The 27,192-nt window shown below is 47.7% G+C and overlaps 10 protein-coding genes across 10 annotated transcripts; 3 read left to right on the forward strand and 7 right to left on the reverse strand.

Annotated features, from left to right (window-relative positions):
• Positions 1–488: 488 nt before the first annotated feature.
• N7479_006738 (non-ribosomal peptide synthetase) lies at positions 489–5,477 on the reverse strand (the record flags this gene model as incomplete). Its single annotated transcript, XM_057254432.1, has 3 exons — positions 489–4,497; positions 4,550–5,362; positions 5,455–5,477. 3 exons carry the CDS (start codon positions 5,475–5,477, stop codon positions 489–491), a joined length of 4,845 nt encoding a protein of 1,614 aa, XP_057108294.1.
• Positions 5,478–7,584: 2,107 nt separating this feature from the next.
• N7479_006739 (DUF1993 domain-containing protein) lies at positions 7,585–8,097 on the reverse strand (the record flags this gene model as incomplete). The annotated part of the gene is made up of 1 exon (XM_057254433.1): positions 7,585–8,097. One exon carries the CDS (start codon positions 8,095–8,097, stop codon positions 7,585–7,587), a length of 513 nt encoding a protein of 170 aa, XP_057108295.1.
• Positions 8,098–8,750: 653 nt separating this feature from the next.
• On the forward strand, positions 8,751–9,200 carry N7479_006740 (nuclear transport factor 2 family protein; the record flags this gene model as incomplete). Its single annotated transcript, XM_057254434.1, has 1 exon — positions 8,751–9,200. One exon carries the CDS (start codon positions 8,751–8,753, stop codon positions 9,198–9,200), a length of 450 nt encoding a protein of 149 aa, XP_057108296.1.
• A 1,268-nt stretch (positions 9,201–10,468) lies between these two features.
• On the reverse strand, positions 10,469–10,998 carry N7479_006741 (uncharacterized protein; the record flags this gene model as incomplete). Its single annotated transcript, XM_057254435.1, has 2 exons — positions 10,469–10,721; positions 10,790–10,998. The coding sequence occupies 2 exons, from the start codon at positions 10,996–10,998 to the stop codon at positions 10,469–10,471; spliced, it is 462 nt and encodes a 153-aa protein (XP_057108297.1).
• A 2,182-nt stretch (positions 10,999–13,180) lies between these two features.
• Positions 13,181–13,735, forward strand: N7479_006742 (pre-rRNA-processing TSR2 family protein; the record flags this gene model as incomplete). The annotated part of the gene is made up of 1 exon (XM_057254436.1): positions 13,181–13,735. The coding sequence occupies one exon, from the start codon at positions 13,181–13,183 to the stop codon at positions 13,733–13,735; it is 555 nt and encodes a 184-aa protein (XP_057108298.1).
• Positions 13,736–14,153: 418 nt separating this feature from the next.
• On the reverse strand, positions 14,154–16,349 carry N7479_006743 (translation termination factor GTPase eRF3; the record flags this gene model as incomplete). Its single annotated transcript, XM_057254437.1, has 2 exons — positions 14,154–14,219; positions 14,277–16,349. 2 exons carry the CDS (start codon positions 16,347–16,349, stop codon positions 14,154–14,156), a joined length of 2,139 nt encoding a protein of 712 aa, XP_057108299.1.
• Positions 16,350–16,894: 545 nt separating this feature from the next.
• On the forward strand, positions 16,895–18,990 carry N7479_006744 (RanGTP-binding protein; the record flags this gene model as incomplete). The annotated part of the gene is made up of 4 exons (XM_057254438.1): positions 16,895–16,911; positions 16,975–17,032; positions 17,103–17,203; positions 17,256–18,990. 4 exons carry the CDS (start codon positions 16,895–16,897, stop codon positions 18,988–18,990), a joined length of 1,911 nt encoding a protein of 636 aa, XP_057108300.1.
• Positions 18,991–19,530: 540 nt separating this feature from the next.
• N7479_006745 (BSD domain-containing protein) lies at positions 19,531–20,792 on the reverse strand (the record flags this gene model as incomplete). The annotated part of the gene is made up of 2 exons (XM_057254439.1): positions 19,531–19,814; positions 19,877–20,792. The coding sequence occupies 2 exons, from the start codon at positions 20,790–20,792 to the stop codon at positions 19,531–19,533; spliced, it is 1,200 nt and encodes a 399-aa protein (XP_057108301.1).
• A 228-nt stretch (positions 20,793–21,020) lies between these two features.
• Positions 21,021–23,006, reverse strand: N7479_006746 (uncharacterized protein; the record flags this gene model as incomplete). The annotated part of the gene is made up of 1 exon (XM_057254440.1): positions 21,021–23,006. The coding sequence occupies one exon, from the start codon at positions 23,004–23,006 to the stop codon at positions 21,021–21,023; it is 1,986 nt and encodes a 661-aa protein (XP_057108302.1).
• A 559-nt stretch (positions 23,007–23,565) lies between these two features.
• Positions 23,566–26,557, reverse strand: N7479_006747 (uncharacterized protein; the record flags this gene model as incomplete). Its single annotated transcript, XM_057254441.1, has 4 exons — positions 23,566–25,274; positions 25,324–25,681; positions 25,735–25,938; positions 25,991–26,557. The coding sequence occupies 4 exons, from the start codon at positions 26,555–26,557 to the stop codon at positions 23,566–23,568; spliced, it is 2,838 nt and encodes a 945-aa protein (XP_057108303.1).
• Between the last annotated feature and the right edge of the window lie 635 nt (positions 26,558–27,192).

The following is a 27,192-nucleotide window of genomic DNA, read 5'->3' on the forward strand; positions in this document are numbered from 1 at the left end:
CTATTTAAGTTTGGGGCATCGACTACCTCACAGCCTGCTGGGAAACAAGCCTACCTAATAGCGCACTACCAAAAATTTTTAACACTAAACTGTTGTGATTATGACATTGATAGAGGATTTTGGGACTGTGGCAGACTTCGGTGATTATTATATCAATATCAAAAACTCACAAATATTATCTATCTTAGTATCATCTTTCTACCTCGTTTTTGGAATTTTCTTTTGCCTTCTAATACAAGAAATAGAGGAAGGAAGAATGAAATTTTGGAATAAGTGGCCCCGAGGTAGAGGCCTTTATCTAAAAACCTCCGTCATCACATAAATATACAAACAGAAGCGTTGTGCAACAGGTTCTTGGTTTTCACTATGGAAATATAGCAATAATCAAGATTTCACAAGTCTTATCTATAAACTCGTGAGATATATATTTTGCAAGACAAATCCAAAACAAGGACAAGCACCATGAAAAGGAACAAAATCCCAAGCTTCTAAACACGTTTCCCTTCAAAACCCTCAGCAGGCCATCCCTGGAGCGTATCCCCATTCTCGACATGGTCACCTGATAGGACCAGAGTGTGTTCTAAAAGACAAGCATCCTGGCCCATCGAAGCACCGGACATCAAACGCGATCCAGCGCGCAGGATACTCCGATCCCCGACTTTCAAGGTGTGCAGCTCGAATCCACCACGTGAGTTCAAGTGGCAGACCAAGCTGGCATCGTCGACAGCAACACGGTCACCAAGAGTGAGGAGGTCCGGCTCGGTGAAGAAGATGCTGGGACTACCGTTGGCATGGATCGCACAGTCCTTTCCAATGTTTGCGCCCAAGAGGCGATAGTACCAGGAAATGTAGGCGGAGCCGGAAATCATGGGAAGGAGACCAACTCCATCACAGCAGTCTTTGATCAGCGTCTCACAGGAAAGGAGGAATTGCCATCGTTGATTGTAGCTGCTCTTGTCCCAGTGATAAGCGCCTTCTTTGCGGCGACCGACGACCATCCATTTGACGCAGACAATAATTCCAAAGGCCAGGAAAACTTGAGCAGTGGTGATGACAGATAGGATCGAGGCGAGAATACCGTACAGAGCGAATGGACGCCAGGCGGTACCTTGCTTAAAACCAACTGCATCACTGTAGTTTAGGATAGTACGGAGAATAAAAAGGGAAAACAAGACTGTAAGGAGCCAATAGACAGTAGTGACAATAACTGAAAAAACAGAGTAGATGACAATTTGCCACATGCGGAGGACGTAGTAGTTGGCCTCGTGGCGGTAGAAGGCGCGACCGAAAGGCTTGCAAGTATCTGTGTCATTCTCAGCGATCTTGATAGCCGGCTTGTTATTACTGCCGAAATTGCTCTGCTTCTCGTTGATTGTTTTCTCGTCTTCGCTATCGCTACTGGGGCTGCTGCTACCGTCTCCGACGATGGTTGGGGCAGTCGAGGTCGAGGTGGAAGTAGAACTTGGGAACTGTATAGCTTCACCACCCTTGCTACCAGTCCAAACAGTGTTGGCAGGATAGTCACCATTACGGCGGAGCAAAGCCCCAGAACCGATCATGGCTTGACGGCCGATGGTAGCACCAGGTAAAGCGACAACACGATCCCCAACCATAGTGCCATCACCAATCACGATGCGGTCACGACCGTAGCCATCAGATGTAACCAGAGTCGAGCGAGAGCCAAAGACAACATCATTACCAACTTCAATGAGATCAAAGTCGACAGTGACGGGACCAACACTGGGCCAGTAGACGTGCTTGCCAACCTTGCCACCAAGGGCACGGACTGCCATCGAGACAAATTCGTAGTGACGACCGGTAAGGCGGGTGAGTTCGTGGATGTCACCTGCGGGTAGAATCTGGGCAAGCACAGCACTTCGCACCTTTTGGAGAGTGGTCTGTTTGGAAGCAGGACCGGGCTTGGGCTTGCCACAGATGAGATCGAGGAAGAACTTGATGATCAAGATCGCAATGAAGAGAACAATGGGGCCACCAACAGAACGACAGATTCTTGCGGTAATGTGGAATGCAATACGTTGATCACTGGTATACCAATTTAGGGTAGACTGGAACATATCGGCCGCGGGAGCAGGGAACTCGAGAACCATAGGGATAAGACCACCCATCCAAGTAACACGAGCCGCCATCCAGGTGAGTAATTTGATTGGCTCAACAATAAAAAGAATCCAAAACCAGTGAGGCTGAGGAATCTGAGAGGTTAGTAATTGGCGGTTAGACTCATCGGCATCCTGGAGTTCCCAGCTTGACGAGTTGGGACCAATGCAGGTATTCTCAGGGATATCGGCACCAGGAGCGATGATAGACTTGATGCCGACAGACGAGTCCTTGCCAATGCGAATGCGCTTCAAAAGCATAGAGGTGTTGCGCTCCACACCGAAGGGGCGACACAGGCAGGTATCCAAAGCGACATTGTCACCGATCTCAATCAGATCATACTCACCAATCTTAGCGGATGCGGATATGGTGACATTCTTTCCAATCTTTGCGCCGAGTAGACGGTAAAAGAGGATGCGCGACCAATTGTAGTTGTTGAAGACACCCTTTCCACACACCTGTAATACCTTCTGGGTCAACCACCAGCGTGTGTGGTACGGGCCCCACATGGGGGACATGCCCTCCTTGTAGCGACCGATGACGAGCCACTTGAAGGAGATAGCAAAAATAGGAGAGATAATTTGTGAACATAAACGAGCGGACATCACGGCGAAAACAACTAGGACCAAACGACCGATGAGATGATCACGAATGGGAAATCGAGTTGAGCACTCGGCCACGACGTATGCGAAAACTATCCACTGGAATGCACGCTTCATAGGGAAAAAGAACACAGTTGGGAACAGATGCAGGACCAAGATAATTGGGTTTGTGCTGCTGTATGTCTTCTCGCACCCGGGCAATTCAACTTCCCCGTCATCACCCTTGGCGGCCTTAACCTCGACGGCTTCAATGACCTTGTGCTCTATCTCTCCAATGGTGCTGTTGTGGAAGAGAATGTCACCGGCCAGGAAAATATTGAATTCACGACGAAGTTGCGAAACCATACGACCAGCACTAAGGCTATCACCTCCAGCAGCAAAAAAGTCGGTACTAGCAGAAACCTCCTCTGGTGCACAAGATAAAGCGGCAGCGAAGATCTGACGCACACGGTGCTGAATAGGAGACAGGTCACCATCCGAGTTACGGGCATGGATGGCCTGGTTGATAGTAGCTTGGTCAGGGTTTCCGTAGAAATCGACAGGCATGGGACCTTTGAGGGGAATGATACGGCTAGGTACGAGGTAGCCATCGAGCTGGTCGTGGAGCTCGCTGGGTATCACATGGTCCTCATCTGGATTCTGGACAAACAAAACAGCCTGCGCGAGCCCGTCGCGCGGGTTTATTTGCACATGCACCTCGGGGGTATTTGCTTTCTTGGTAAGAACCGAGCGAATGATTTGATCATCGATCACAACCGCTGTCTTCGGGATCAACGCGCTGAGTGGAGCGCCAATGGGTGGGCACACAGCTTCGTAGTGCCGGTTTGCCAGGGGTGTGTTCAAAGTTAATGTCTCCAAGGACAACCGCTCTGCGAGTTTAATGCGTTGAATCTTGTTGTTTGCTTTGGGTACACCGTCCATGTATACTACCAAAGCGGGCCACTTAGGCTGATGGATGATAGGCTGCAATGCTTCGTGTATCTGGCGAAGATCTGGCTTGGTGATGCCCGGAGGTGTGACGATAACCACACCGACAACTTCCTGTAGCACCTCGTCTGGGACAGAAAAGGCCAATGTCTCGGTGATACGACCATACAGTGGGGATTCGGGATCCTTGGCCGTGGTCAGCACTGCGTTTTCCACTTCGACAGGAGAGATAATTTCGCCGCCACGGTTGATGACCTCCTTGCTGCGGCCAGTGATGTAAAGGTATTTATCAGCATCGAGATGTCCAAGATCACCAGTATCAAACCAGCCAGATTCGTTGAATGCGCTGGTATCAATCTTGCCCTCGGCGGTCAGATATCCCTCGAAAGCGGGTGATCCACGAATGCAGATATGTCCGAGCATCCCATCTTGCGGGACAGACTTGCCACTCTCGGTCAGAATTGCAACCTCAGGACCAACTATTCGTCCCGATGTTCCATGACGATCAAGATTATAGTCCCTGGGTGGCGCAGCAATTGGCATACATTCAGTCATACCATAACTAGGAAGGACGACACAGTGGAAAGTATCATGAAGCTGGACGGCAAGCGTTGGAGGAAGGCCACCACCAGCATTACAGATAAACTGGATGGCACTTTGTTTAACGGCATCTGGACGGTGCTCGGCTTCGGCAAGAATCATTTGATGCATTGTGGGCGTGGCGTAGTACCAAGTTGGTGTCATATGAGGGTTTTGCACGGCATCCCAGAACATGCTGGGGTCAAACGAGGGGCAGCATATTGTGGCACCCCCAGCGAGGATGGGGGAGAAAATACTGCGCATAATACCTCCACTGATGCTGTTAGTTTTGTTTGTCTCATTTTATAATTTGGTAAGGAACATACACATGGTTCAGTGGCATCATATTAAGGCATGTGTCTGTCTCGGACAGTTCCACTGACTCTATGGTAGCCATGGTACCCGCGATGAGGTTGTAAGTTGTGATAGGAACGAGCTTCTTAGTACCACTGGTACCACTGGTGAATAGGATAATGGCAATGTCGTCCCCAGAATTGGGGGGAGTATCATATGCACCAGAAGCGTTTCGTGCAGAGACTACCTGGAAAGTCATGTCTTCAAGTTGCTCAATACCAAAAACTGGCCGACTACCGTTGTCCAGCTGTAACTTGCCAATGTCAGCGTCCAGCGCGACAACAGCATCAGCTTTTGCGTTTTCTATATCTATGTGCAGCTGCTCTGGCACCGTGTTCGTTGTCATGGGCACAATGGTGTACCTGTTCACAAAGGCAAGAACAGCAATTGCCATGAGAGGCCCGTTGGGCAATACGACAGCAATGCGAGGCTTTCCATTGTGGGAAGGTCCCACTGGAATTTGGAAACTCTGCAAAAACTGCTGGATGGCAATGTGTGTCAGATGTCGTCCGGTATTAGCATCAATTAGGCCAGGGCGGGAGTCTGTCCATATTAATTGTGCAACGTTTGGCGTAGCTGCTTTGACTTGTGCACAGAGGCGGGCAATTGTTTCATTGTTACTGGCCTTGAGGGATTCGGGAAGAGACTTGTAGATGTCCTGAAATGTTGGGATTAGGTGACGGATGGGCCAAGAACCGGTGTGTGAGGATAGTAGAGCGGAGAGGTGGTGAGCAGATTCTGGGTGAGAGGCCTCACTACGGAGGTGTAGAAGCTGTTCTACAAGTCTGTTTGGCGGTCAGAATTGGAAGAAACTCCAAATGGATAACTCGAAAAGAAGAAAACAGAAGAAGAGGATGTTAAATGTGAAAAGACGTACGAAGATCCCGGTAAATCCGCCATACTGTAGTGCATTCTCAACTTTGTATATAACCCAAAAGAAGAAATATTTCAGGGTTTATATGATGCCATTGCAGGCTCGTAATATCAACTAGATATACAGCCTAAAAGGACAAGTGCTTCGTAGTTTATATGTTGCCACAGCACGCAAGAGCTAGTATACAACCCAAAAGGAGAAGTCCTTCACGACTCGTACCCTGGCGATATCCACTCGATCCACCACATATCTGCAAGTTACATCACGGACCTGATAATCGTTATCGTAAATTCTTCATACAAAGTACGGCGGCAAGCTGGGTCAGGGCCTAAAAGAGAAAGATCTGCAGGGATCCAGATCCCATTCTTGACCCGGCTGGTCCCATGGAATTATGTTCATGATCGGAAAGATCAGCTCAACCCGCGGCATTCTGCATCGTGCAGCTGGATTGGATAGTATTGGCCGAAGATAGAGGCATTATGCCGCCTATCATCTCGGGGCATCTAAGGCCTGATAGAGAATGGAGCTTTACGGAGGCCGAGGGTTTCAAGTGAGCCTTTCATTAGTAAAATTTCGGGTTGAGATATTCAACTTTCCTTTGCCAGAGGTAGCACTCATCACCGGTATCATCTTGAGGAGAGATAAGCCCAGCTCCAGGGTGACTCGGCTTTAACATTCCGAATTGTCCGGCGTGATGATCTACGTCTTCTAGAATATACTATATCTATATACGCATTCCACACAATACCTTCGATTCTCCCGATATGAGACATTTTTTTCCATGATAATGCCTCCCAAATCACATATAACATACAAAGTATGAAATGGATTGCAGATCACTGGATCTCTGATCGGCAATTTAGGGCCGTGTCAACACAGCATATCACTTGGCTCTAATATGGAAAAAACTCCTGTCTAGACTCCGTACGCATCCACGAGGTTCGGCCCCTTTATAGATTTAGAGTAACTACTGAAGGCGATCAACCAAAACCTTGGCAGCTATATACAAATCAGGTCAAGGGTCCACATGGTGACGGCGAAGCTCCGCAAATCTTCCCTAAAAATGAAGTTGAATTCGACTATTCTCCATAATTAGTTCATCGGGATAATATGTATGATCTGCACTTTGTATGTAACACCTAGGTAGTCTGACCCGTCCTACTCCACTTAGGGCAAAAATCGTCCATCATCCCACCTCGGTACAGCTATATCTCTAACCGCTAGTGGAGAAACAGTTAAGAACCTATGTAACTATCCAGAATTATATATAGAGAGATAAGCAAGAATCTAAGGATTAAGAATTAGGTAGAGAATTGGAATTGAATTTTAAATTAATATCCACCGGTAGAGCCACCAGTAAAGACTGATATGGCACAAAGTAGTATATACGTCTTGACCCGAGAGCTGCAGAACAAAATTTGATATGACTGACGTTTAAAGACTCCCGAGGCCCACATTTCAACCTTTCCGACTTTCTCGTAATTGAGTCTTACGAAGTACGAAGAGCCCGTACGAAGAGTAGTACTCATACATTGTTCCTTGCCAAGCATGCATCAACCTTTTGCCAAGTAACTTGGCGAGGACCGTGTGGACATCCCGGACATCAAAATATGGACTATTCCACATTTAACGGTTTTATCCATAGCATCCAATTCTTCTCCGACAACCGGCGGTTTCAAGATCTGTGCCATGGAATTGCAATAGAATTCCAATGGAATATCTAGTGGACCATAAAAGTCCACTTAATAGCCATTGAGGTTGCCACGTTGACACACTGATGTCAATGCTAACATGAATACAAGGCCTGGACGATTTCAAAAGCTGGAAGAAATTCAAGCTTGCTATTCTATTTTCATTCCTTTCATTGATATCTATTACTTTGTATATACAAAGTATACACGGATATCACGTTGACCGATGCCGTCATTGTATTGGTTGCAGATTGGCGCTATGATTAGAACTCCACAAATTCAGGTACTAAAGTAAGCTCAAAGCAGATTCAATAATATTTCCCCTCTATGAAATGTAACATTGGTCTTGAACGCCAAGTGTGCCTATGTTGTAAGACAACGTTCCTATAATGCTCTGCGTCACATCCAAAAGCGAGCATAAATTGGTCAAAACCGAGTTTGACTACACCACAAATTCCGACAAATAATCCATCTTTCCTATCTGCACACCTTTCACCCTCAAAATTTCATACGCCGTCACAAGATGGAAGTAGAAATTGGGAATCGCAAATCGCACTGAGTAATCCTCCAGCGTGAAATCGAATTCCACCGGTCCAATCGGAGCCTTGAAACGTTCCCCTTCCCTGCTGGCAATCTTGGCTGCATCGACTTTGCCAAGCTCCGCGAGCGTCCTATCTATGCGCTTGTAAAGGTCTTCATAGGTCTCGTCGAGTTGTGGCTGTGGCGGAAGTTCCACGGAAGCCGCGCGGGCGAGGGCCTTAGAGATGGTGTTTGTTGCGGTCACGATTTGGAAGGAGAGAGGCTTCATATCCTCAACAAGACGGGCATTGAGAAGGTCATCGAGTGGAATGTTGTTTTCTTTCGCGTACTCTTCGGCCTTTTTTAGGATGGTAGAGAGGGTCTTGAGACCCCTAGTGAAAGTGGCGATAGTGTAATTGTAAAATGGAGAGGACATGTCGATCTTTGTGCTTTTGACTTGTGTACTTGAGCTCTGATAAACGGTAGGACGCAGTGAAATTCTGATGGATTTTGAATTTTGAATTAATGATATCTTGTCAAAAGAAGTAGATGAGGCCTTTAATGTAATATCCTGTGCTGACCCCCAAGAAAAAGAATCCTTATGCTTACACTCACCTCCCCACCTGATTTACAATCCGTGGATTACTAATTGTCTCGCCAAGCCCTGCAGGAACAAAGGGAGATTTTATTTGGCAAAGATCTGCATGATTACTATGCTGAATCACGCCCCAGTCCGGACCCTAGAGTTAGGGCAACGTAGCTCGGGGTTCCGGTTCACTTCATATTTCTACTTGCCTTGGTTTCGAGCTGCAACAATTGATTATGATAACTAGGTTTATATTTTATTGCACGCATTTATAATCAAGTGGTCAGAGGAAATGGCTCTATACTAGGCACTCCGTAGGCCTGACAAATTGAATTCTGAATTCTTAAGCTTAGAGGTATAAGAGGGACATGGTTTTCATTTCTCATTTGAGTATATATTAATCAACATCATTATTGTCTCTCTGTATGAGACCCCAATCTGTACGGCCAGAACAGACAAGTCACCCTCCATCAAAAGCCTGACCCCGAGAAATCGCCGAAACAATGGAAACAACCACCTCCGATCACGAGCTCATTAGAAATGCAATCGCAAATATTGCCATTGCATTTGACACGAACACCTACGCGGAGCTTCGAAATTCGTTTACAGAAGATTGCGTGGCGGACTATACAGGATCGCTTGGTCTCATGAACGGCATCGACAAAGTTATTGAGCAGCTGCAGAAGACCATCGGGCACGTTACCACCTTCCACGGATTGAGCACGCAAGTTATACACCTCACTAGCAAATATACAGCTGAGGCTACGACGTATTGCTCCGCGAGTCATTACGTGGGCGACAAGTCGTTCTTCGCCGAAGCTAAGTATTTTGATAAGCTCGTCAAAGTTACTGAGGGAAAAACCACCAAGTGGTTGATCAACCATCGCTTGACCACGATGATGGGCGTTCCAAGGGGCGATTTTTCTATTTTCAACATGGATTTGGAAGGATGAGTCGACACCTTGACGGCATGAGATGGTTCCAGCTTTTATGATCAAAATATGCATTTATCCAAGTGAGATTCTCCTTTGAAGCCTTTGGCTGGCCTTGGTTAACATTACACTTAGACAGCGACACTATTGGTTTATCCGAACTCTAATATATTGAGTTGTAGGAGAGGGCTGTAGGAGAAGTGGATGAATGGAGTATTTTGTGTTCAGTTATTGCTAGATAGCTTGTTGCTTGATCAGGCAGTGTGTTCTATTTCTTCTTTGCCCTTTGTGGCTTTTTTCTTTTGTTTATTTTATCAACATTACGCTAAAAGGATCACTTCCTGGTAGTAAGAGTGCCCTCCATCATTAGGATATCATACATTTTGGTTCTTTCTCCTCGCTTGAGTTAGCGTCGGTGCTCTCTTGGCATCTGATGAAACGACATACTTCTACTTATTGGCATGTTCATCTCTCCTTTAGTGTAGGCGCAAGAGGCCCGTTTGAAACTGGGGAGTTCAGTCGACGTATTCAACGATATCAGATGGGATGTTGGAAGTTGTGGTGGAATCGGGTTCACGCGCACATGGTATAAGGCTTTCTAGCCAATTCACCGCTCTGGTTTGCAGGCAAGAAGGATAAAGAAATAAAAACCTATCCTATCAAGCCTCGCAATACATTATCCAACTATCTGAAGTGTCGCGCTTCGTACTCGTACTGGTTTCGTATTCGTAAAGTTGCCTTATAGTGGCGAGGCTGTAGTAATTCACGACTGAAAATTTGCTGGTTTTAAATCAACTTAAGCTCCTCTTTGTGATTTAAATAATTTGCCATACTTGCGTACGCAACGACATCTTTGTGAGGTTTCCATGGTGTCTCAGATATTTTTATACTTAGAAAAAACGACGATTTAATAGACCTATAACATGTAGAGAAGACAAAATAAGAAAGAAAACTTGGTACCCAGGTAATTTTTGCTACTGACTGAGGGAGAGAGAGAAAACAAGATAAAGATGAAGTTGTATCCGTCTTAGGAAGGATGTGCCTCAACACTGTTTGATACAAGCATAGACATATCATATCATTCGGGTCGGGGAGAAGAGGTGATATGTCTGAAATATGCAGATCTTAATGAATTCTATTCTATAAGTATCAAAGGAACGGGATCAAAACACAATTTCACTAATGATATATTATCAACTATACCCAAAAAAAAAAAAAAAACAATGAAGGCCGTATCAAAGGGTCCTACAAGATGCAACAATCCAGACTCTGATTCACATCTAAACCCACTACTGATGGAGATAGAATTCCCCACCGTTGATAGTCTTGCATTCAGTGTCAACATTACCAACAGGGCCGGTGTAAGGGCCACACTGGTACTTGTAACCAGACTCAATAACCGCCACGGCTGCTCCAGCAGGACCCTCAGCAGCGACTTCATATCTCTCGATATTGAAAGCACCAGCGGGGAAGAAGAAGGAGAAGTCGGGATCGGCGCAAGGCTCGGGGCTCTTAGGGCCGACAGGAAGTGTGCCGTTTGTCCTAATTGATTCGATTAGTCTCTTTCTACTGTGGTCATGTAGATCTTCTGCATAATAGCAATAACTCACCAAGCAGTGTGGCAGGTCGTGGTCTCAAGGGCTTCTCCCGTGGGGTTCCTGGAAGTAAGATAGAATCCCAAATCCCAGGTGTCGCCCTCAATAGTATGCTTGAGGGAAAGGCCACCGATGCTGTAGGGGTAGGCTCGGGACTCAGTGGCAGGAGCGGCGAAGGTAGCAACAGCGAGAGAAAGTGCAAGGGTAACGAAAGAAGTCTTCATTTTGATGAATAATTGAGATATATTGTGTTAAAAAAAACGAAGGTGGTGTTTGGAATCAGCGGTTCTTGCGGTGATTTGGATATCGATGTCGTAATAGAGACATAGAAGAAGGTCTCCAAGTTCTTTATATAGATATCCGAAGTGACTCGTTTTGCTGCAAAGAGTATGTCTTGCGAAGAATACAAGGGTCACAGTCTGGCTCAGCTCACTCGGTGAATCTCTACGAATCATCCATTAGATAGTAAGAAATGAGGTAAGATTTCCCTCTATTGGATACGTAGCGCATTTTCCTTGTTTCCAGTGTCTCAGTGGCTATTACTAAATATAGCTTAAATAGACATAGCTCGGAATTCCGCAGTAGTACACAGTACGAGCTCGCAATACATTACATTGGATAAATAATTATAAAGCTACCTACATATGTAATGGCCCCATAGGAAAAAATAACTCGGAACTCCGAGGTCGCGATCTACAAGAGCCTATAATGTATCCAATCATCTGCTTGTGCCTACGCCTTACAGAATACTTGGCGCGCTGATCTCCCTACCCAAGTACGCCTAATTCTATAAATGGAATCTTTCAGCGCCCCTGGGACTGATATTAGCAACCGATATTGAATATCAACTACGAAAAAGTCCGTGTTGTAGGATAGTTAAATGGACGTTGGGCATATATATATGTGGAGCGGGATGCGAGTATGAAAATTATAGGACCTAACTATTCCGCTAAATATTGTATTAACATCTTGAAGACGACACTTGAATGTTATTTCATGAGTAAAAAATGCAAACCTGGTTATTCAGCCTCCTTGCGCTAGCCTTCTTGGTCCCTTCCCCTGCCTTCGTGGTAGAGACTATGAGTACTGATGACATGATGGCTTCTAGACTTCCAACTGTGTCCGTCAAATGACTGCCCAGCTTAGCTAGTACGTGACCTTGGCCCATAACATGCTGCAAGGTTACATGATCAGTGACAGCGTCTCGCTGGATCAAATGATCTTGGGCTAGGATGTTTACACTCGAAATGTTTGTAGATGACACTTGTGGGCTCAGGTTGAGCCAACCTGGTCAAACTGGGTGGTTGTAGTTAGTGAGAGGATGACTTTTTGGGATGACTGGGTTTGGTAGTACCAAGACCGGGCAAATTTGGTTACATACATGTAGAAAACATTGATCTTGACTGAGAACCTCGATATTTTCCAGAAGCGAATGCGAGGAAACAGTTCTCCGCAGCCCCATTGGGATTTGACGAAGCGATGAAGCAGGAGGAGGTAGAAAGAGCGTCGGGAGGGAAAGACCGTTGGGAAAGCGACTCAACATGAGGTTATAAGACCTCGGGAGTCGTTGGCCACGTATATAGCCTTGTCATGTCTTTGTTTGATAATTCTTTTCTTTTTGTATATTTTCTTCGCCTGCTCAGTTTCATAGCTACATATGTAAGAATATAGAAAGGCGATAAAGGCTCCAAAGCATACAGAGGATTTTTCTATGTATAATTGGATATTGGCAACCTCCAAGATTGTCACCCCTCTTGTGGATCTAGGTAAGATCATACTACCCTCAGACGCATATCACGGTTGAGACGCAGTTTGTGAACTTTTCCTCCCCCTGCACTCCCAACTCCACAACAGACGAAACAAAATTTCACCGCCTTACTATCACCTCAATTTGATTTTGACAGAGAAGTTTAGTTGGTATGTACATGAATATTTTAGGGTAATTTACCTAGAAAATCATATGACTTTGGAAATTAGCGTATTGCACATGATTGCATATTGAAATGCATCGTTTTATTTAGTTAAGAGAGTTGTATACTGAAATACCATAATTATCTTCCAAGGTTGACAAATGCAGGCGACCCCGGCCTTAATAGGTAAATAGTGCCAAGAGTAATGTCACCTGACCTTATCATATCTAATCGGATCTTTTTTTTATTAAAAAAAAAATTCAGGATACATAACATAGTATTAAAACAGCTCAATTGCACTACCCTACACCAATCGCAGAGAGGCTGAAAGCAAGAAACATCGGCCGTTTCCATCATTACTACCTAAACCAAATTCGCACACTCCATCAGCAAGCGCGTTTTTCTCCACCGAGACCGCGGGGTACTATCAGTCGTACCTAAAAAATAATCGCAAACCCACCCCAGGTCCAACAATCACATAAGTCTAATCTCCAAAATGGCGACAACTTCCACACCCCAACCGGCCACAGATGCCGCCTCTTACCTCGACCTAGCCATCACCCTTACAATCAACAGTTGGCCGGCCCTTTCACTAGCCGTGCAGTCAAACTGGGGCGGCCCCAACTCAGGTGAGAAGCGGGACTGGCTTTGCGGCGCAATCTCAGAAATGCTCACTGATCGGCCCGAGACCGATGCCGAGGATCTGGAGGAAGTACTAGTTCAAGTTATGAACGACGAGTTTGACGTGGCGGTGGACGATGAGAGCGCCGCGGACGTTGCGGACATGATCATGGAGCTGAAGACGCAGACGGATCGCGGCGAGTTCGGCACTGTTCAGCAGATGTTGGAGAATTTCCAGAAGAAGAGCCAGAATCGTTCTGCTGCGGGTCAGTTCCAGAAGGTTGAGGCTGCGGATCAGGAGACAGATGATGAGAGTGAGGACGATGTTGAGATGGGTGATGCACCTAATTTGGTCCGGGCTCCAAGGGAGCGGGCTGAGCCCGAGATTGATGATGATGGATTTACGAAGGTTGTTGGAAAGAAGAGGTAGATTTATTGAATATGTTTGTTTTGTTTCCGTTTTGCCTTGATCACAACGGGAAACACCTCGGATAGATATCCTTTTCTAGTTACATAGATGCATTTATTGCCAATGGTTGATCATTCAGCAGATCTGAATTGGGTGGGTTAGCCCTAATGTGGCTAGAGATAACCCAAAAGCCCGTACACGGTTCAACCGCTTAGATTCATATATGGAGTAAACTATATGAAAGCAAGATTGTGGGAAAAGAAATGTTCATCATCGTCAGTTGAGGTTGACTGTCTGTGGTATCATTACGCAACCTCTACCCACCCGTACCTTCCTGTTCGAAGTTTCTCGCAAGCACATCGTTGACATCGATTCTCTTTGTAGTCCGTTGCACTTTTGAAAATATAGACATTCAGGTATCCTCGGTGGCGAAAGTACTTTACTCGGCCGCCTCGGTCTCGGAAGTGATGAGCTTGGTGATCATACCAATAGCGATGGTTTGACCCTACAGGTGATATGTTAGCGGAGAAAAAAATATTAGGGGGACGTGAATATGACATACCTGGTCACGCAAGGTGAAACGACCTAATTGGTTGTATTCCTCGTATGTCTCGACACAAACTGCACCAGCAGTGCTGGTAACCTCGAGGCGGGCGATAATGGTCTGTCCCTTGCTGGCGAACTGGGGAGGACGCTTGCTCTTGCGGCCAGTACCGGGCTCGAGCTTGTGAAGAAGGGCGGCGAAAGTAACCTCCTCGACAGCGGAGTGAACGTGTAGAACACAGTTGAAACCGGCCGTCAGGATGCTCTTCAGATCCAAGATACGGATCTTAGCCTCGAAAGCAGATACGCAGTGAACGGGACGCTTAGGTGAACAGAGTACGAAACCAGGGAAGAAATCTTCTTCTTCAATACCACGGAGACGCAGGCGGATCTGGTCACCAACCTTGGCGGTTGGAATCTCGTCTTCTGTTTCACCGTACATAGCAGAGATCTGAACCTCCTCGCGGTTAGGCATCATGAGATAGGTACCGCTCTTCTTAATAATACCGGACTCAATGCGACCCTCTGCCATGGTACCCATGTCACGGTACTTGGCGCTGATCGGCATCATGAATGGCGCGTTAATCTTACGCTCGGGAAGCTCAAACGCAGTCAAGAATTCGAGCAGCGACGGGCCGTCATACCAATCGCACACATCCTTGGGAATTCGGTCTTTGATACCAATAGTGCGCTGGGCAGAGATAGGCATACAGAAGATGTCTGACTTCTTGTATCCCAGGGCTTCCAGGAACTTGATGACCTTGACGGTGCATTCATCGAACCGGGCCTTGCTCCATTCGACGGTAGGGTCGTCCATTTTGTTAACAGCAAGGATCAACTTGCTAACTCCAGTGTTGCGCGCAAGGAGTGCGTGCTCACGGGTCTGGCCACCTTTCTCGAATCCAGTCTCATACTCACCCTTACGAGCAGAGATAACCAAACAACCGAGATCGGCCTGAGACGCACCACCAATCATATGAGGAACATAGGACTTGTGACCAGGGGCATCCAAGATAGAGAATTGACGCTCGATATCGCCCTCCGGGTGCGGGATGGTCACCTTGAAGAAGGCACGGCCAACCTCGACTGTCTTACCCTTTGCACGTTCCTCCTGGGTCAGATCAAGAGCCCACGAAAGATACCAGGTCTCCCGACCGGCTTCCTTGGCCTCCTTCTTGTATTTGTCCAGTGTACGCTCATCAACCATGCCGGTGGCATGCAAGAGGGAGCCTCCCAGGGTGGACTTTCCAGCATCAACGTGACCGATGAAGACAACGTTAACGTGCTCTCTCCGCTCACCGTAAATTTCCTTCAGGGTCGCGTCATCAACATCAGCTAGCTGTGCCTTTGCGACGGCAGTGGCCTCACGAGCTTGCTTGGCTGTATCGCCGCGGGACGGGCTAGAGCGGCCAGAAGACGGCGAGGGAGAAGCCTTGCCAGCGACAGCCGCCTTGTCTGTCTTGTCAAGAGACTTAGTAGCTGCCACCTTTGAGCCTGCCTCAGCAGCCGCAGCGCCCTTGGTATCACCATTAGCCTCCTTGGGGGTGGTGTCAACAGGCTTAGCTGCCGGGGTAGGAGTGCCAATCGAAAGGACCTTTGTCTTGGGGGCAGCGCTGGAGGAGGTGGCGCCGATAGACAGAACCTTGGTCTTGGGAAGGGCGGGAGTCGATGCGGGCTTGGGAGCGGACTGGGCTGCGGCCTGGGGTTGCTGTTGCTGTTGTGCCGCTAGAGGAGCATTCTGGCGAGGCTGCTGGTTGTAGCCACCGTATTTCTGCTGTTGCTGTCCATTGTTGTACTGGCTGAAGGAACCAGGCTGCTGGGCATAGGCATTGTACTGGCCATAGGCTTGCTGCTGCTGGTAGCCACCATAGGCTTGTTGTTGGCCATACTGAGCGTATCCCTGCTGGGGATAGCCAGCATACTGTTGGTACTGTTGTCCAGGGACGAAGGAAGAGGCTCCAGGTGTGAAAGAGGCGGCGCCGGGTGTGAATGAGGGTGCTTGGGCCTGAGGACGAGATTGTGCGTTCAGGTTCACGCCCTCAGCCTGTCGGGAAAGATCCTCCTCCCAGGATTCAGGGGTTTGGTTTGACATTATGAAGTAAGATCCAAGGTCAAATCAAGGACACGAAAATACCAAATCAAGACGGATTTGGACAAATACAGGTTGGGTCAATAAGAGGGGCCCCCGGTGCCTTTTGATTTTGCACAGGTGAATGACTAAGACCCCGCGATCTTTTTTCACGTGATATTTTATTGAATAACTTTTCATTGTGTGAGAAGGTAAATGAATGTTTGTTAGGAACCAATTCTGTTTGCTTTTGTTAATGACCTTTTCAATTATCTGTCCTCATTATATTGACCTCTTGAAGGCAAAAACTTGTGTCAGGGAGTTGGGCTCATCTTTCTTGACCTTTCTTTCTCTTATCGATAAGCACCCCTCCATGGCTGCAGGTAGTTTATTCCAAGGTTGCTAAGGGACCTTTGCTGTCAATACAATCTACACTGCAAATTTTAAAGGCCATTGGCCTTTAACTTAGACTGATATGGATGCTTTTCTTACTGGGGTAGGTCGTATATATTAGTTGTCATGGGGCAAGCAGCTAATTCATGCATTGCATACAGCTCACCCGGCAGGCCATGAATTATGCCATTCGGTATGTTCGATCATGGCTGAAAAATGGCACCCCTCAACCTTATGCTAAAAATATGTCACGCAGGTCGGGAATCGCGATAACGGCCAGCTATGCAATGCGCCAGTCATCGCGCTTGCTCAGAGTAAGTGTTCTTCCCGGTTGCAGTTGCGGGAAGAAGCCAGCGCTGATAAGTTCCTTTTCCCCTTGATTAGAATGTCAAGAGCGAGGACCGAGATGAGTTAGTCGCCCTGCAACAACGTCTGGAAAGCAAGATACAAGTTATCGCTCCCTCTATTGACATGATTGAGTTAATGTGAGTCACGCAATATTGGGTTGGATCGCCAGAAAGCTCATAATTCGCCTAGTGCTGCTCGGGGAAATACGTCATTGGAATCTGCTGTCGCCTTAACGAAGTCTCTAAGATGGGACATTCAAGCCCTAGGACAACGGCTGGCAAAGGCCGCAGGATCTGAAGAATTGAGACGCAAGGGAGCCAGATCGCCCAAAGATCAGACGAACAGCGAGAAAGAAATCAAGCTTATTATCAAAGATATCAAGAAGCTCTTGGCTCGGATTGAAGATGCAGTTCCATTAATGAACCTAGCCATCACCACATCTGGGGCAAAGTTATCCACTAACCTACCCGCAACGGTATCGCCATCCCGGCTCCTTCAAGCAAGCACGTTTCTCACGGCAGGAGATACGCAATATTCAATGTCACCATCTCAGGCAGTCCAAGTAGGGCCAACTTTTACCTTATCGATGTACATGTTATTTGCTAGCCATTTGCGACCTCATGACGAAGAATCTGTTCGTGAGGCCACGTGGAAGGAAGTCATGCATAAGGCACGTTTGAAGCTGCGCCGTGTTCCAATAGATGCGTTGCAGTCTCCAGGCCAACTCCCACGAACGAAGCTTCCAGGACCAGCCGGGGCCGATGAATACACCTATCAAGTCCTGATCATCGAAGACCTGGATGATGGCCGAGTCCATACATTCGACGATAATGATCCGCAGCCCCAAAACTATGAAGGAGTTTCCACGGCAGGAATCCGGGAGATCCTTCCTATTCATCAAATTTCAAAAATATTCTACGCAGACACTGGGAGGATCCTCAACATCAGCACAGAGGGCGAAACAAACAACCCAGTGCTACTATTGAAACGGGATCTAAATGCTCTCCCTCCACGGCGCATGATGGAACGAGACGAGGTGCAGGATGACTTCCCTCAGGCAGAATCCGAGGAAGAACCAGAGGACAAGGAGCAAGCTCTACTCGATGCACAGCTGAACGGAAACGACAATCGGGATACTAGCAGCTTCAACTATCTGCATCAAGATTCCATACCCGAAGAATGGCGCCTATCTCCCGGACTGGACCCAGAATGGATCGCATTCGAGGTTTACAATGAAGACGAAGCCTCCGATAGCGAGTCCGAAGCTGAAAATCCCGAGTTATCCACAGATGAACCCTCAATCGACCCAAACATGATGGCCAAGCTATCAATTAATGAGAAAGGGAATTCATCCCACTCCCCGTCTCCCCGAAATCAGTCATTCTCATCCGCCCCTGCCACAACAACAGTTTCCAATCCTCACTTCGAGAATATCCGCACCTCCCTCTCCCTCCTCGAAACCCTCCTCCGCCTAACATCCCTACAGCAATTCCAACAGCAATCCCACCTCTCTATCAGCGACGAGCTCCTCAATTTCTTCCTGGAAGAATCCTCCACCACCGGCGCTGGCGGCGACGAACAGCACCGCCAGCGACTCCGCTCCGATGCTCGTCGTCGCGTTGGCTGGGACCCATACAATGAAAGCCCCGTCAAACATCGCGGCGAGGATTACCAGTACGGGTGGGAGTCCAGTAGCGGTCCCCACCAATATGGCAGCGATCCTTACTCGCCTAGTGGGCGGGCGCAGGGCTTCCATATCCGTTCCAGGGAGAGTACACCGGAGACCCCGCTGCGCAAAGGCTCACCGAATGTCCGTCCAAGTGGACTACGTGGTATGAGGCCTGCGTATGCTGAGTCACCCCTTTCGAAAAAGATGGGTAGGTCTCCAAAGGACGGAGATCTAGAGTCTGGCACGACAGATTGAATGGGAAATTCATCACTATCATGCCTTGTACATACATGTATTATGATCATGATTATGAGATAGCGAATGTATTTCATGATTGTTTCTTTCTCCTACCCTTCGAACGATCTTTACTAGATGTCAAATTGTTCTGGGGAATAGCATCATCCACAGCGGCTATTCAAGTGTGGAATAATGGTCTAATGGTCTACCTAGGAGCTTAGACGGCCAAACGCTCGTGTTGAGATACTATGTAGATAGAAGCAATGAGGTGCGTATTCAGATATCAACCACATAGACAGATAACATCGCTCGATGAAGACAAGTTGCAGAAAACAGAGCTGGGAATAAAATGAAGGAAGAAACCGAAACGCCAAAAATAAAAGACCCGACATTCCTAAACTCCAACCAAAGCAGATTTATTCAACAGGCAATTGGCCGTGTTTAAGCCGGGGCAGTAGCAAGATCAAAGCTCGCGCTCTGGGGGGTATATGGTATAGACAGGTGCCCTCGGAACTAACTCGAGATTCTCTTGCTGATGCGTCCTTGAAAAGAGATGAGTTACTCCCAATCTTCGTCGCTATCGTCTGCCTTCGCAGCGGAGGGACTCTTCTCCTTGGGACTGCCAGGTGTGCGGCTAGCAGTACCACTCACAACATCGTAGCTAGATTCGCTATCGGCTTGGGAGTGTTGGTCGTGCGACCGGCGAGGCTCAACTTTCAAGGTTTCTTTGGTGGGAGCGAGAGTCTGGGTACCGGAGGGGACCTGCGGAGTAGAGGGAGACTGAGACTCGGAGTCAGAGTCGTCGTCCCAGCCAATCTCTTCTTCGTCTTCGGCATTGGCACCTGTAAAGTAGAAGTGGTTAAAACTAAAAACAAAAATCACCGGAGTGAGGGACTCAATATACCCTTCAAAAGCTCCTTGCGCTTCTTCTCCTCGGTCTCCACAACCAGACGCAAGAAGTAGTAACGAGTCCAGAATTCCGCGTATTCCACCTGCTCCGGCACGAGCTTCTCCATGGCCGAACGGAGCTCGGGGTATTTCTCCAAATCGGCGGCGATCTCATCTGTCTTCATTTCGACATTGAACTCCTTTTGGAACGCAGGCCACTCGTTGCTGACCGGGTCCTTGGTGAAGCTTTCTATGTTTGAATGAATAACGTGCAGCTGTGCCTCGAACCGTGTAGCATGAATGACCCGCTTTCCCTCGGAATCCTTGCTCTCGAAAAGAAGCTTGCCGGACTCATCGGTATCGGGAGGCAATATGCTAACGGCTTCACGCAGCTTCTGGCTGATGTTCATTCCGAATCGCAGGATCGCCTCATCAGCTGCTTCCTCTGCCTTCTCAATCTCCTTCAGCCGTCGAGCGGCTTCTGCCTTCAACCGCGCAATAAAGCTTTCTCCACTGGCGCCAGCGCCTTCACCTTCTTTCTTGTCGCTAGATTCTCCTTCTGTAGCCGCCTTAGGTGTTCCGGTTTCATCACTTTGCCCTTCGCCACTGCCCGTCAAACTAGCTGTGCTGAGAGACAGCCCCTTTGTCCGGTCAACGAGTGTTTCCCTAAGATCTGAAAATCCTTTCACGGCTTCCTCGCTAGCAGCTGCATACTCTTGACGAGCGCCCTCATAATATGTTTCTCCCTGTTTGCGTACATTATTCCACAGTCCTCCAATTCGGGAACCCCACGGACTGGCGGAGAAGGCACGGAAGGTCTCCTGTAGTTCGTCGTTGAGATTGGCGTTGGACTCCTGGGGCTTGGAGTCGGAGGCGGCCCCGTCTTTATTGGAGTATGCCTCCTCCTGGATGTGATCGTAGGCGATATCCATGATTGGGGAGTTGTTAGAAGTAAAAGAGAGTTGAATGCTTGGAAGCACAAGGTTGCAGTATCTCCGCGCTTATCCATGGCCCGACCGCCCCGCTTGCGACGATCTTCAAAACTCCCGACTTACATCGGTCAGTAACTTCAAGGTAAAACATGATATAGTATTCATATTCAATAATATTCGAGGTATTCATAATTCATAATTTATTGGACAATAACCTCAGAAACAATATCATCCTTCAGGTAAGCTATAAGGTTCCCCTACACTATCCTGACTACCCATCCAAAAGTTCGGGAGTGGGATGCTCTCCATGACGCTCGATGTAAGAAGTTGGCTCCGAGAGAGGACTCGTCCCTGCCATTGAGGATCTCGGTCCACCGCCTGCGAGGACTCAACTTGGACCACGGAGCTAGGAACCTGAGGTCGTTGGAACGAATTATCACCCGACTCGATTCCACGTTCTCGTTCTCGGATCGGCGACGACTCGGGAACTATTTCAGTAGACTCTTTGTCGCATTCCTGGCTCTGTGTCTGTGTCTGCGAGAATGGTCCCGGTGCCTGTTTTCGAACTGAAGGCCTCAATGGCTCCAGATTTGTGTACTGGCTACTGCCTCCGTGAGGAAAAAGCTCGGACATCTTCTGCGTATTCAGTGTTGGGATTGGCTCGTGCGGGAATTGTGTAGCCGCATGCATTCTTTGATAGCAAATTGAGGCATCAGACATTGGACCTTCTGAAGGAGGGGCATCATCCAATCCAAGGCTCGATTGCGCAGCTGGTAGAGGAAGTTCTTGGGAATCATCCTTGGGAGATTCTTGGCTGTGTTGGGTGGCCTGTGGAACGTTCGGTGGATCGATTTCTCGGCATATTTTCTTTGGGGATGGTGTCACGGAACGCGTATTGAGGCTGTCTTCAAAATCTCCGTATTCTGAGTCCGCATCCGTTTCATAGACGACCGTCCTCTCCCTCTTGGTGGTTTCAGTTCTCGAATTTGCTTCGGTGGGAAACTCCTGAGAAGTCGACTCCGTCGGAGGTGCAGATGAAGGAAATTGTTCAGTATTAATTGGAGCATGATCGATCAAAGTATTATAGATGCTTGGAGAATCGGATGTTGTTGGCTGTAGTAAAGATTCACCTCCAGGGTCTTGTGAATCCTCGACCACTCGCCGAGTCTCCGGGGGTTCTTCTTTGATGTGTTGCATGGAATTATTCGTGGGTTTTAACGGGTTACGCTTTGAAGGAGAGCGAGTAGCGCTGCGAAATTGAGATGAAGTTATGATAGCGAGACCAGGACTTTCAGGCGTCTGTGAAGAAGGTATCTCACGTGTCCGGGACTTTAGCGGCGTAATAGGAGCTGCAGGTATCCGCTCACCCTTTCTGCTTCCAGGATTTGACTCCTGTGGTTCATTTTGTTGAGATATAGGTTCCCCTGTTGAGAGATCCAGCTCTTCTTCGAGCACTCTGTGCTTTCGTTTGGCGGAGGTCGAAGTCGGACGCTTCATATGCTTTGCTTGGTTCGCTTTGGGTGTATTTTCTGTCTGTTCATCTGCTATGGCCTTCTTCTGCGGTGTCGGCTGGATATATCCCATGTTCACTTCGTCGTCATCGTCATCATCAATGGTAATGTAACGTCGTACAAAGTCCATCTGAGTTAAGGTCTTGTCCCGTTTTCCCGCTGACTTCTCCAGGGATTTTCGACCTCCCTTGGAACGAACACTCGCCCTTGGTGTCTCGCTTTTTCGAATTCCATGACTTCGATTTGCATCGCGATTGATGATTCCAGAGCTCCTCCGCTTCTGCGAGCGTTCATCCGAAACGCGCTCTCGTTCGCTCATCTTGAATTTCGAGATACGAGCTGACCGAACTGGTGGAGCAGGAAGATAGTCTGAATCCTTGTCAGATCCATCATCTACATTTGACTGCTCAGTTGCATCTTGGGCATCGTGGCCACGTTCTTGTTCTTCAATGTAGGCAAGCTGGTCATCATTCGAAGGTGTGGGCTGTGTCACAAAGTCAATTTGTGTGAGAGTGGATTGAACTCGTGGTAGTGATTTCCGTCTACGAATGCTTGCCGATGTCGACGACTGCGGTGATCGGTTCCGTGCGATGATGGTTTTCGTGGTAGTTGTTGGAAGATCTTGTGTACTCGGCCTTCTCGGGGTGCGGACCTGATTTCGAGGGGTCTCTAGCAGGCCTCTAGATCCGTGCAGTTCTTTCATTGCTGTTGCAATGGCTCCGGTCTTAAAACATCACGCTGGGGCCTAGAAGTAAAAGATATGACGTTAGGGGCAGATGCCTCAGGCGGTTCGCGTCGACGCGTCGCTAATATCGACTTGGTACGTGCATTGCAAGTTTCGGCCCCCATACATTCACAAGTAGACCCTACATGTAATACTAACGCAAACAAAAAGAAAACACAGTGCAATTCGATCCAGAGTGTTCAATCCTCGAGTGGCAAAAAATAAAACAAGAATAATTGATCAAAAAAGAAATCTCAGGTTTGGTTTTTAGGAATAGCCGAACGCGGGGGTCGAACCCGCAGCCTTAAGATTAAGAGTCTTACGCTCTACCGATTGAGCTAGCCCGGCTGGGCTGTTGAAGGAGATTGCGCGATAATGCTACACTAGCCCGAAGGAGTCAGTTGTACAGGACATGGATGGTTACATAGTTAACGGAAGCAGTGTAGTCATACATAGCAGTTCTTTTTTTCCCTTCTTATTGATTGATCTATTTATAATTTAACGTACATAGTTGAAATAGAGGTCTGATTAACAAAACCTAGCCCTCATCAGACATCAGCCATTCAGGAATTGCATCCTCATCTTCAGGGTCCTCAGAAAGCAAAGATCCCTTCTCAATCTCGCTATCAGATTCATAATTGGGTACTGGTGATGGTGGCCGGGAGATAGTAACCACACTTGCGGATTTAGAGTCACCATTTGTGGACGAATCGACTGTGATAGGAGCTTTGTCAGATGACCCTGGGAGGACTTGGGGTACGGATGTCGGATTTAAGCTGTGATTTGGGACAACCACCAGCGAGTAGCGAGGCATTTTCGATGCTTTGTTCCTGGCAATACTCTCGGGAATTGAGGTCCGGTCTATGGCCAAAGGCGCAGGCTTTGTGGGTTCCCTCAGGTCAGAAGCTGGATCATGATCATCGGGCAGAAATCCCCCTCCAGCAGTATAATCCTCTTCCAATGACGAGTCCATTTCTCCTTTCGCGTAGTCTTCGGGAGAATGTTGATCATGTACCATTTTGCCTTTTCCCAGGTCTATCAGAGGTGGGCTATTGGCTGCTTGGTCTGCTTCAGGGAAGAAACCACCACCAGTATCTGTAACGTCCATTTCGCTCTCGGTATCTTCGAGCTTTTGTTCTTCATCATCGCTAGCATACTCCTTGACTCGTTCTGCAATCCTAAGCTTCATCAAAAAGAGCCTCCAGAACCGCAGAGCCTCCGCAGTTCTTGCCTCTAGTGCAGCATGCCGCCTCTCATCTTCGAGACCTCTCAAAACTTCCTCAAGCGCCTCTTGGTACTCGACGGCAACAACAATTCCCCCGAGTACAGCCGTGCCACGGCGGCCTCTAAAGTCAAATCCAGTGACTGCGTCGGCATAGTCAATGCCAAGGATTCGAGCAGCTCGAACTGCCTCCGGCCGCCTGATATGAACTCCACCAGGCGGAACCATGCTAGGCACATAGACATCGAGGTTTCCATACGCGTTCTTCGGAATTCTTCCTTGGACCACTGGTGGCGGGATGTAGATTTCTGTCTGGAACTCGGCGTATAGTGCGGTTTCTTGGGGCTCGTTTTCATCTTCGTCATCACTAAAGCCCCCGCTCTTATTTCGACTTGCAGCAACACGCTTCAGAGGCTGCTCGCCAACTCTGACATCACGCCCAAGGCGATACCATTTATCAGAGCTTCGTACAATATGCAGGTCAGATCGACGATAAACGGGTTCTGATATCTCACTTCGGGATGTGCTTTTTCCCAACCCCACGTGTCCGATTATTCGTTTTGGATGGATCACTTCATTGCGACGGACATGCCGCTCAAGCGCATATACGGGATGGTCCTTGAAGTCCTGGATATTGCGCGGCATGGGCTCAGCTGCTGATTTGGATGTTAGTTCACTAATCTCTGCCTCATCCCGATCTTCGAAGAAAGGTTTCTCGTAGGCTTGTAGCGCCGTATCCCACCACTTCTCGCCATTCCGTGTGGTCTCCACGCGAAGTTTCCGCGTCTTTGCATTAAATGCTTTTACATAACGACGAGTAATGTCTCTTGCAGAGGCGTCATCCTCGAAACCAACCACGTAATTCATCAAGTTTAACGAATCGCTCGCAGGCGGTTCAAATTTCGAAGGTTTTGCAAGGGATTTTGTTACGACCGGGTCAATTGGGACCCATTTCTGTGCAGCTGCGTTAAAAGCTTCCACCCAAAATACCGGAAATGGAGATTCTCGCGATGTTGGAATCGGACCTATGGGTGTTAGTTAGGCATAGACTAACAACTGTCGGAAATCACATGCCTGAATAGAATTTTGGTTGAGGAGGACGCGATGGGGTAAACTTAGGCTGTCCAATCCGTCGAGGCTTTGAAGCTGTGGGTGATTTTTCGCTCTTACTGCGTTCGTCTGTTGAGGATCCAGGATCATCTGAGGATATCACAATATATTCATGCTTCGGTTTAGAGGGCGCCATGTCTTTCACGGTGCCAGAAAATGGCAACGGTTGCAATGAACAAACAAGTCTCGCCTCTACGGCTACAGACCGTAACAGGGCACAGAATAGCTGAGCCCCAAAATCCCGGGAACCTTCCATTGTCATTGCTTGGGTTCGGAAATCCTCTTTGGATAAAAAGACTTCAGCATTCGACACGATTGACTCCTATATATTCGTGTCAGTAAGTGATTGTTGATGGAGAAACATGTGGAAGATACCAATTTCTGCTTCAATTGCGACTCATCCTCCGCCCAGTGAGCCCGTTTCATCCCTGGTTTAGTAACCCGAAATCTGCGTGTGAAGGCATCTCCAGCCTGGTTGAGACCGTCCATAAACGTGGTGGATCTGTTATAATTTGGTTTATTGTCATCTGGATGCAGAAGAGCGACTACTTTTCTAGGCAACGTCCTCTTTAAGAACTCCTATAGTCCTATTAGGTCTTTTATCGACATGCCCAAGCAAGCCAACACTTACCTGTAATTTCTCGTCATTGCACCACATGTTGCGCAACTGAACGTGACCAAGGAGACAAAGAATATGACATTTATGCACATCCAATCTGACTTTTCTCTCGGCTCCAGTTAAGGGCTTCCTTCTTTGAATTGATTTCTTATGCTTCTCGGGTTCTTGCTCTAGTGTGATCTGGAGCACCTCGTCGCCGACTTGAGACGCGAAATTTCTATTCAACAAAGACTGTGATTGTTGCTGTAATTCAACATCTTCCCAGTCAACATCTGATTCTTCTGATGTCGATGAATCGTAAACCGTTTGTACTGGTTGGGTGCTATGTTCGTTTGCTTCTGTGCCCTGATGTCTTTGTTCCGAGGCCCCTAATCCCACCGGGATGGCTTTCATGTCTCCGGCCTTGCGCCTCTTGATTGGCCTGTCTGAGGCAAATTGCTCGGGATCTCTGGCCTCAGCCTCCTCCAACAGTTCTTGATAGACATCTGGAGCATGGTCATCTGTCTGTCTCTGGCGTTTAAGTTGAGCAGCGGTAGTCGCCCGGCTCCTTACGGAGCGAGCTGGTGTTTGGCGCACCATTTCAAGCCAGATTGTTGGAAGCCAGAATTATCCGGCAGATCTCCAGGCTTTTTTTTTCCGATGAGGCTCTACGCGTCGCGCGTCAGCACTCAAAGTGGCGTTTTAGTACCCCGCCCTCCTCGTAGATTCAATATGATAAAACATCAAGGAAGAGGTAATGCAAAATGTCCACTATTGCATCGAAATGATATTTGCAGAATAGAAGTACGTTCTCACCAACAACTTTGTTGATGCACTGCATTTCGAGTCCAAGGTTCCATCCAGGTCACAAGCTGCGTCATTCCGGATTTGGATTTATCCGGGCCGATATAAATATAACCCGATTGGGAAGTACGCTGTTTGCGTTTTGTCCTAGATATCACTCAATTTGAATAGTGTATTTCAGATATCGTTTATGTCCTTATTTTTCCGGTTACTGGACTAAGTGGATATATTTCATAGAGACTTCACTTTAATTGTGTGTTGAACGATGAGAAACACGCGAGTACGCTAATATATATATCCACTTGAGGATTTCCCAGTTCGTCTTTTTTGACCGCAACTCCAACAAGACCTAACTTTTCCGGGAAAAATAAAATTAGTCCTTACAATAAGGCAAGCTAAAGATAGTCCCGTGTCCAACGAATATAATACCT

Source organism: Penicillium vulpinum, assembly GCF_028829585.1.
Source record: "Penicillium vulpinum strain IBT 29486 chromosome Unknown utg000003l_segment0_segment0, whole genome shotgun sequence".
Taxonomy (NCBI): Eukaryota; Fungi; Ascomycota; class Eurotiomycetes; order Eurotiales; family Aspergillaceae; genus Penicillium; species Penicillium vulpinum.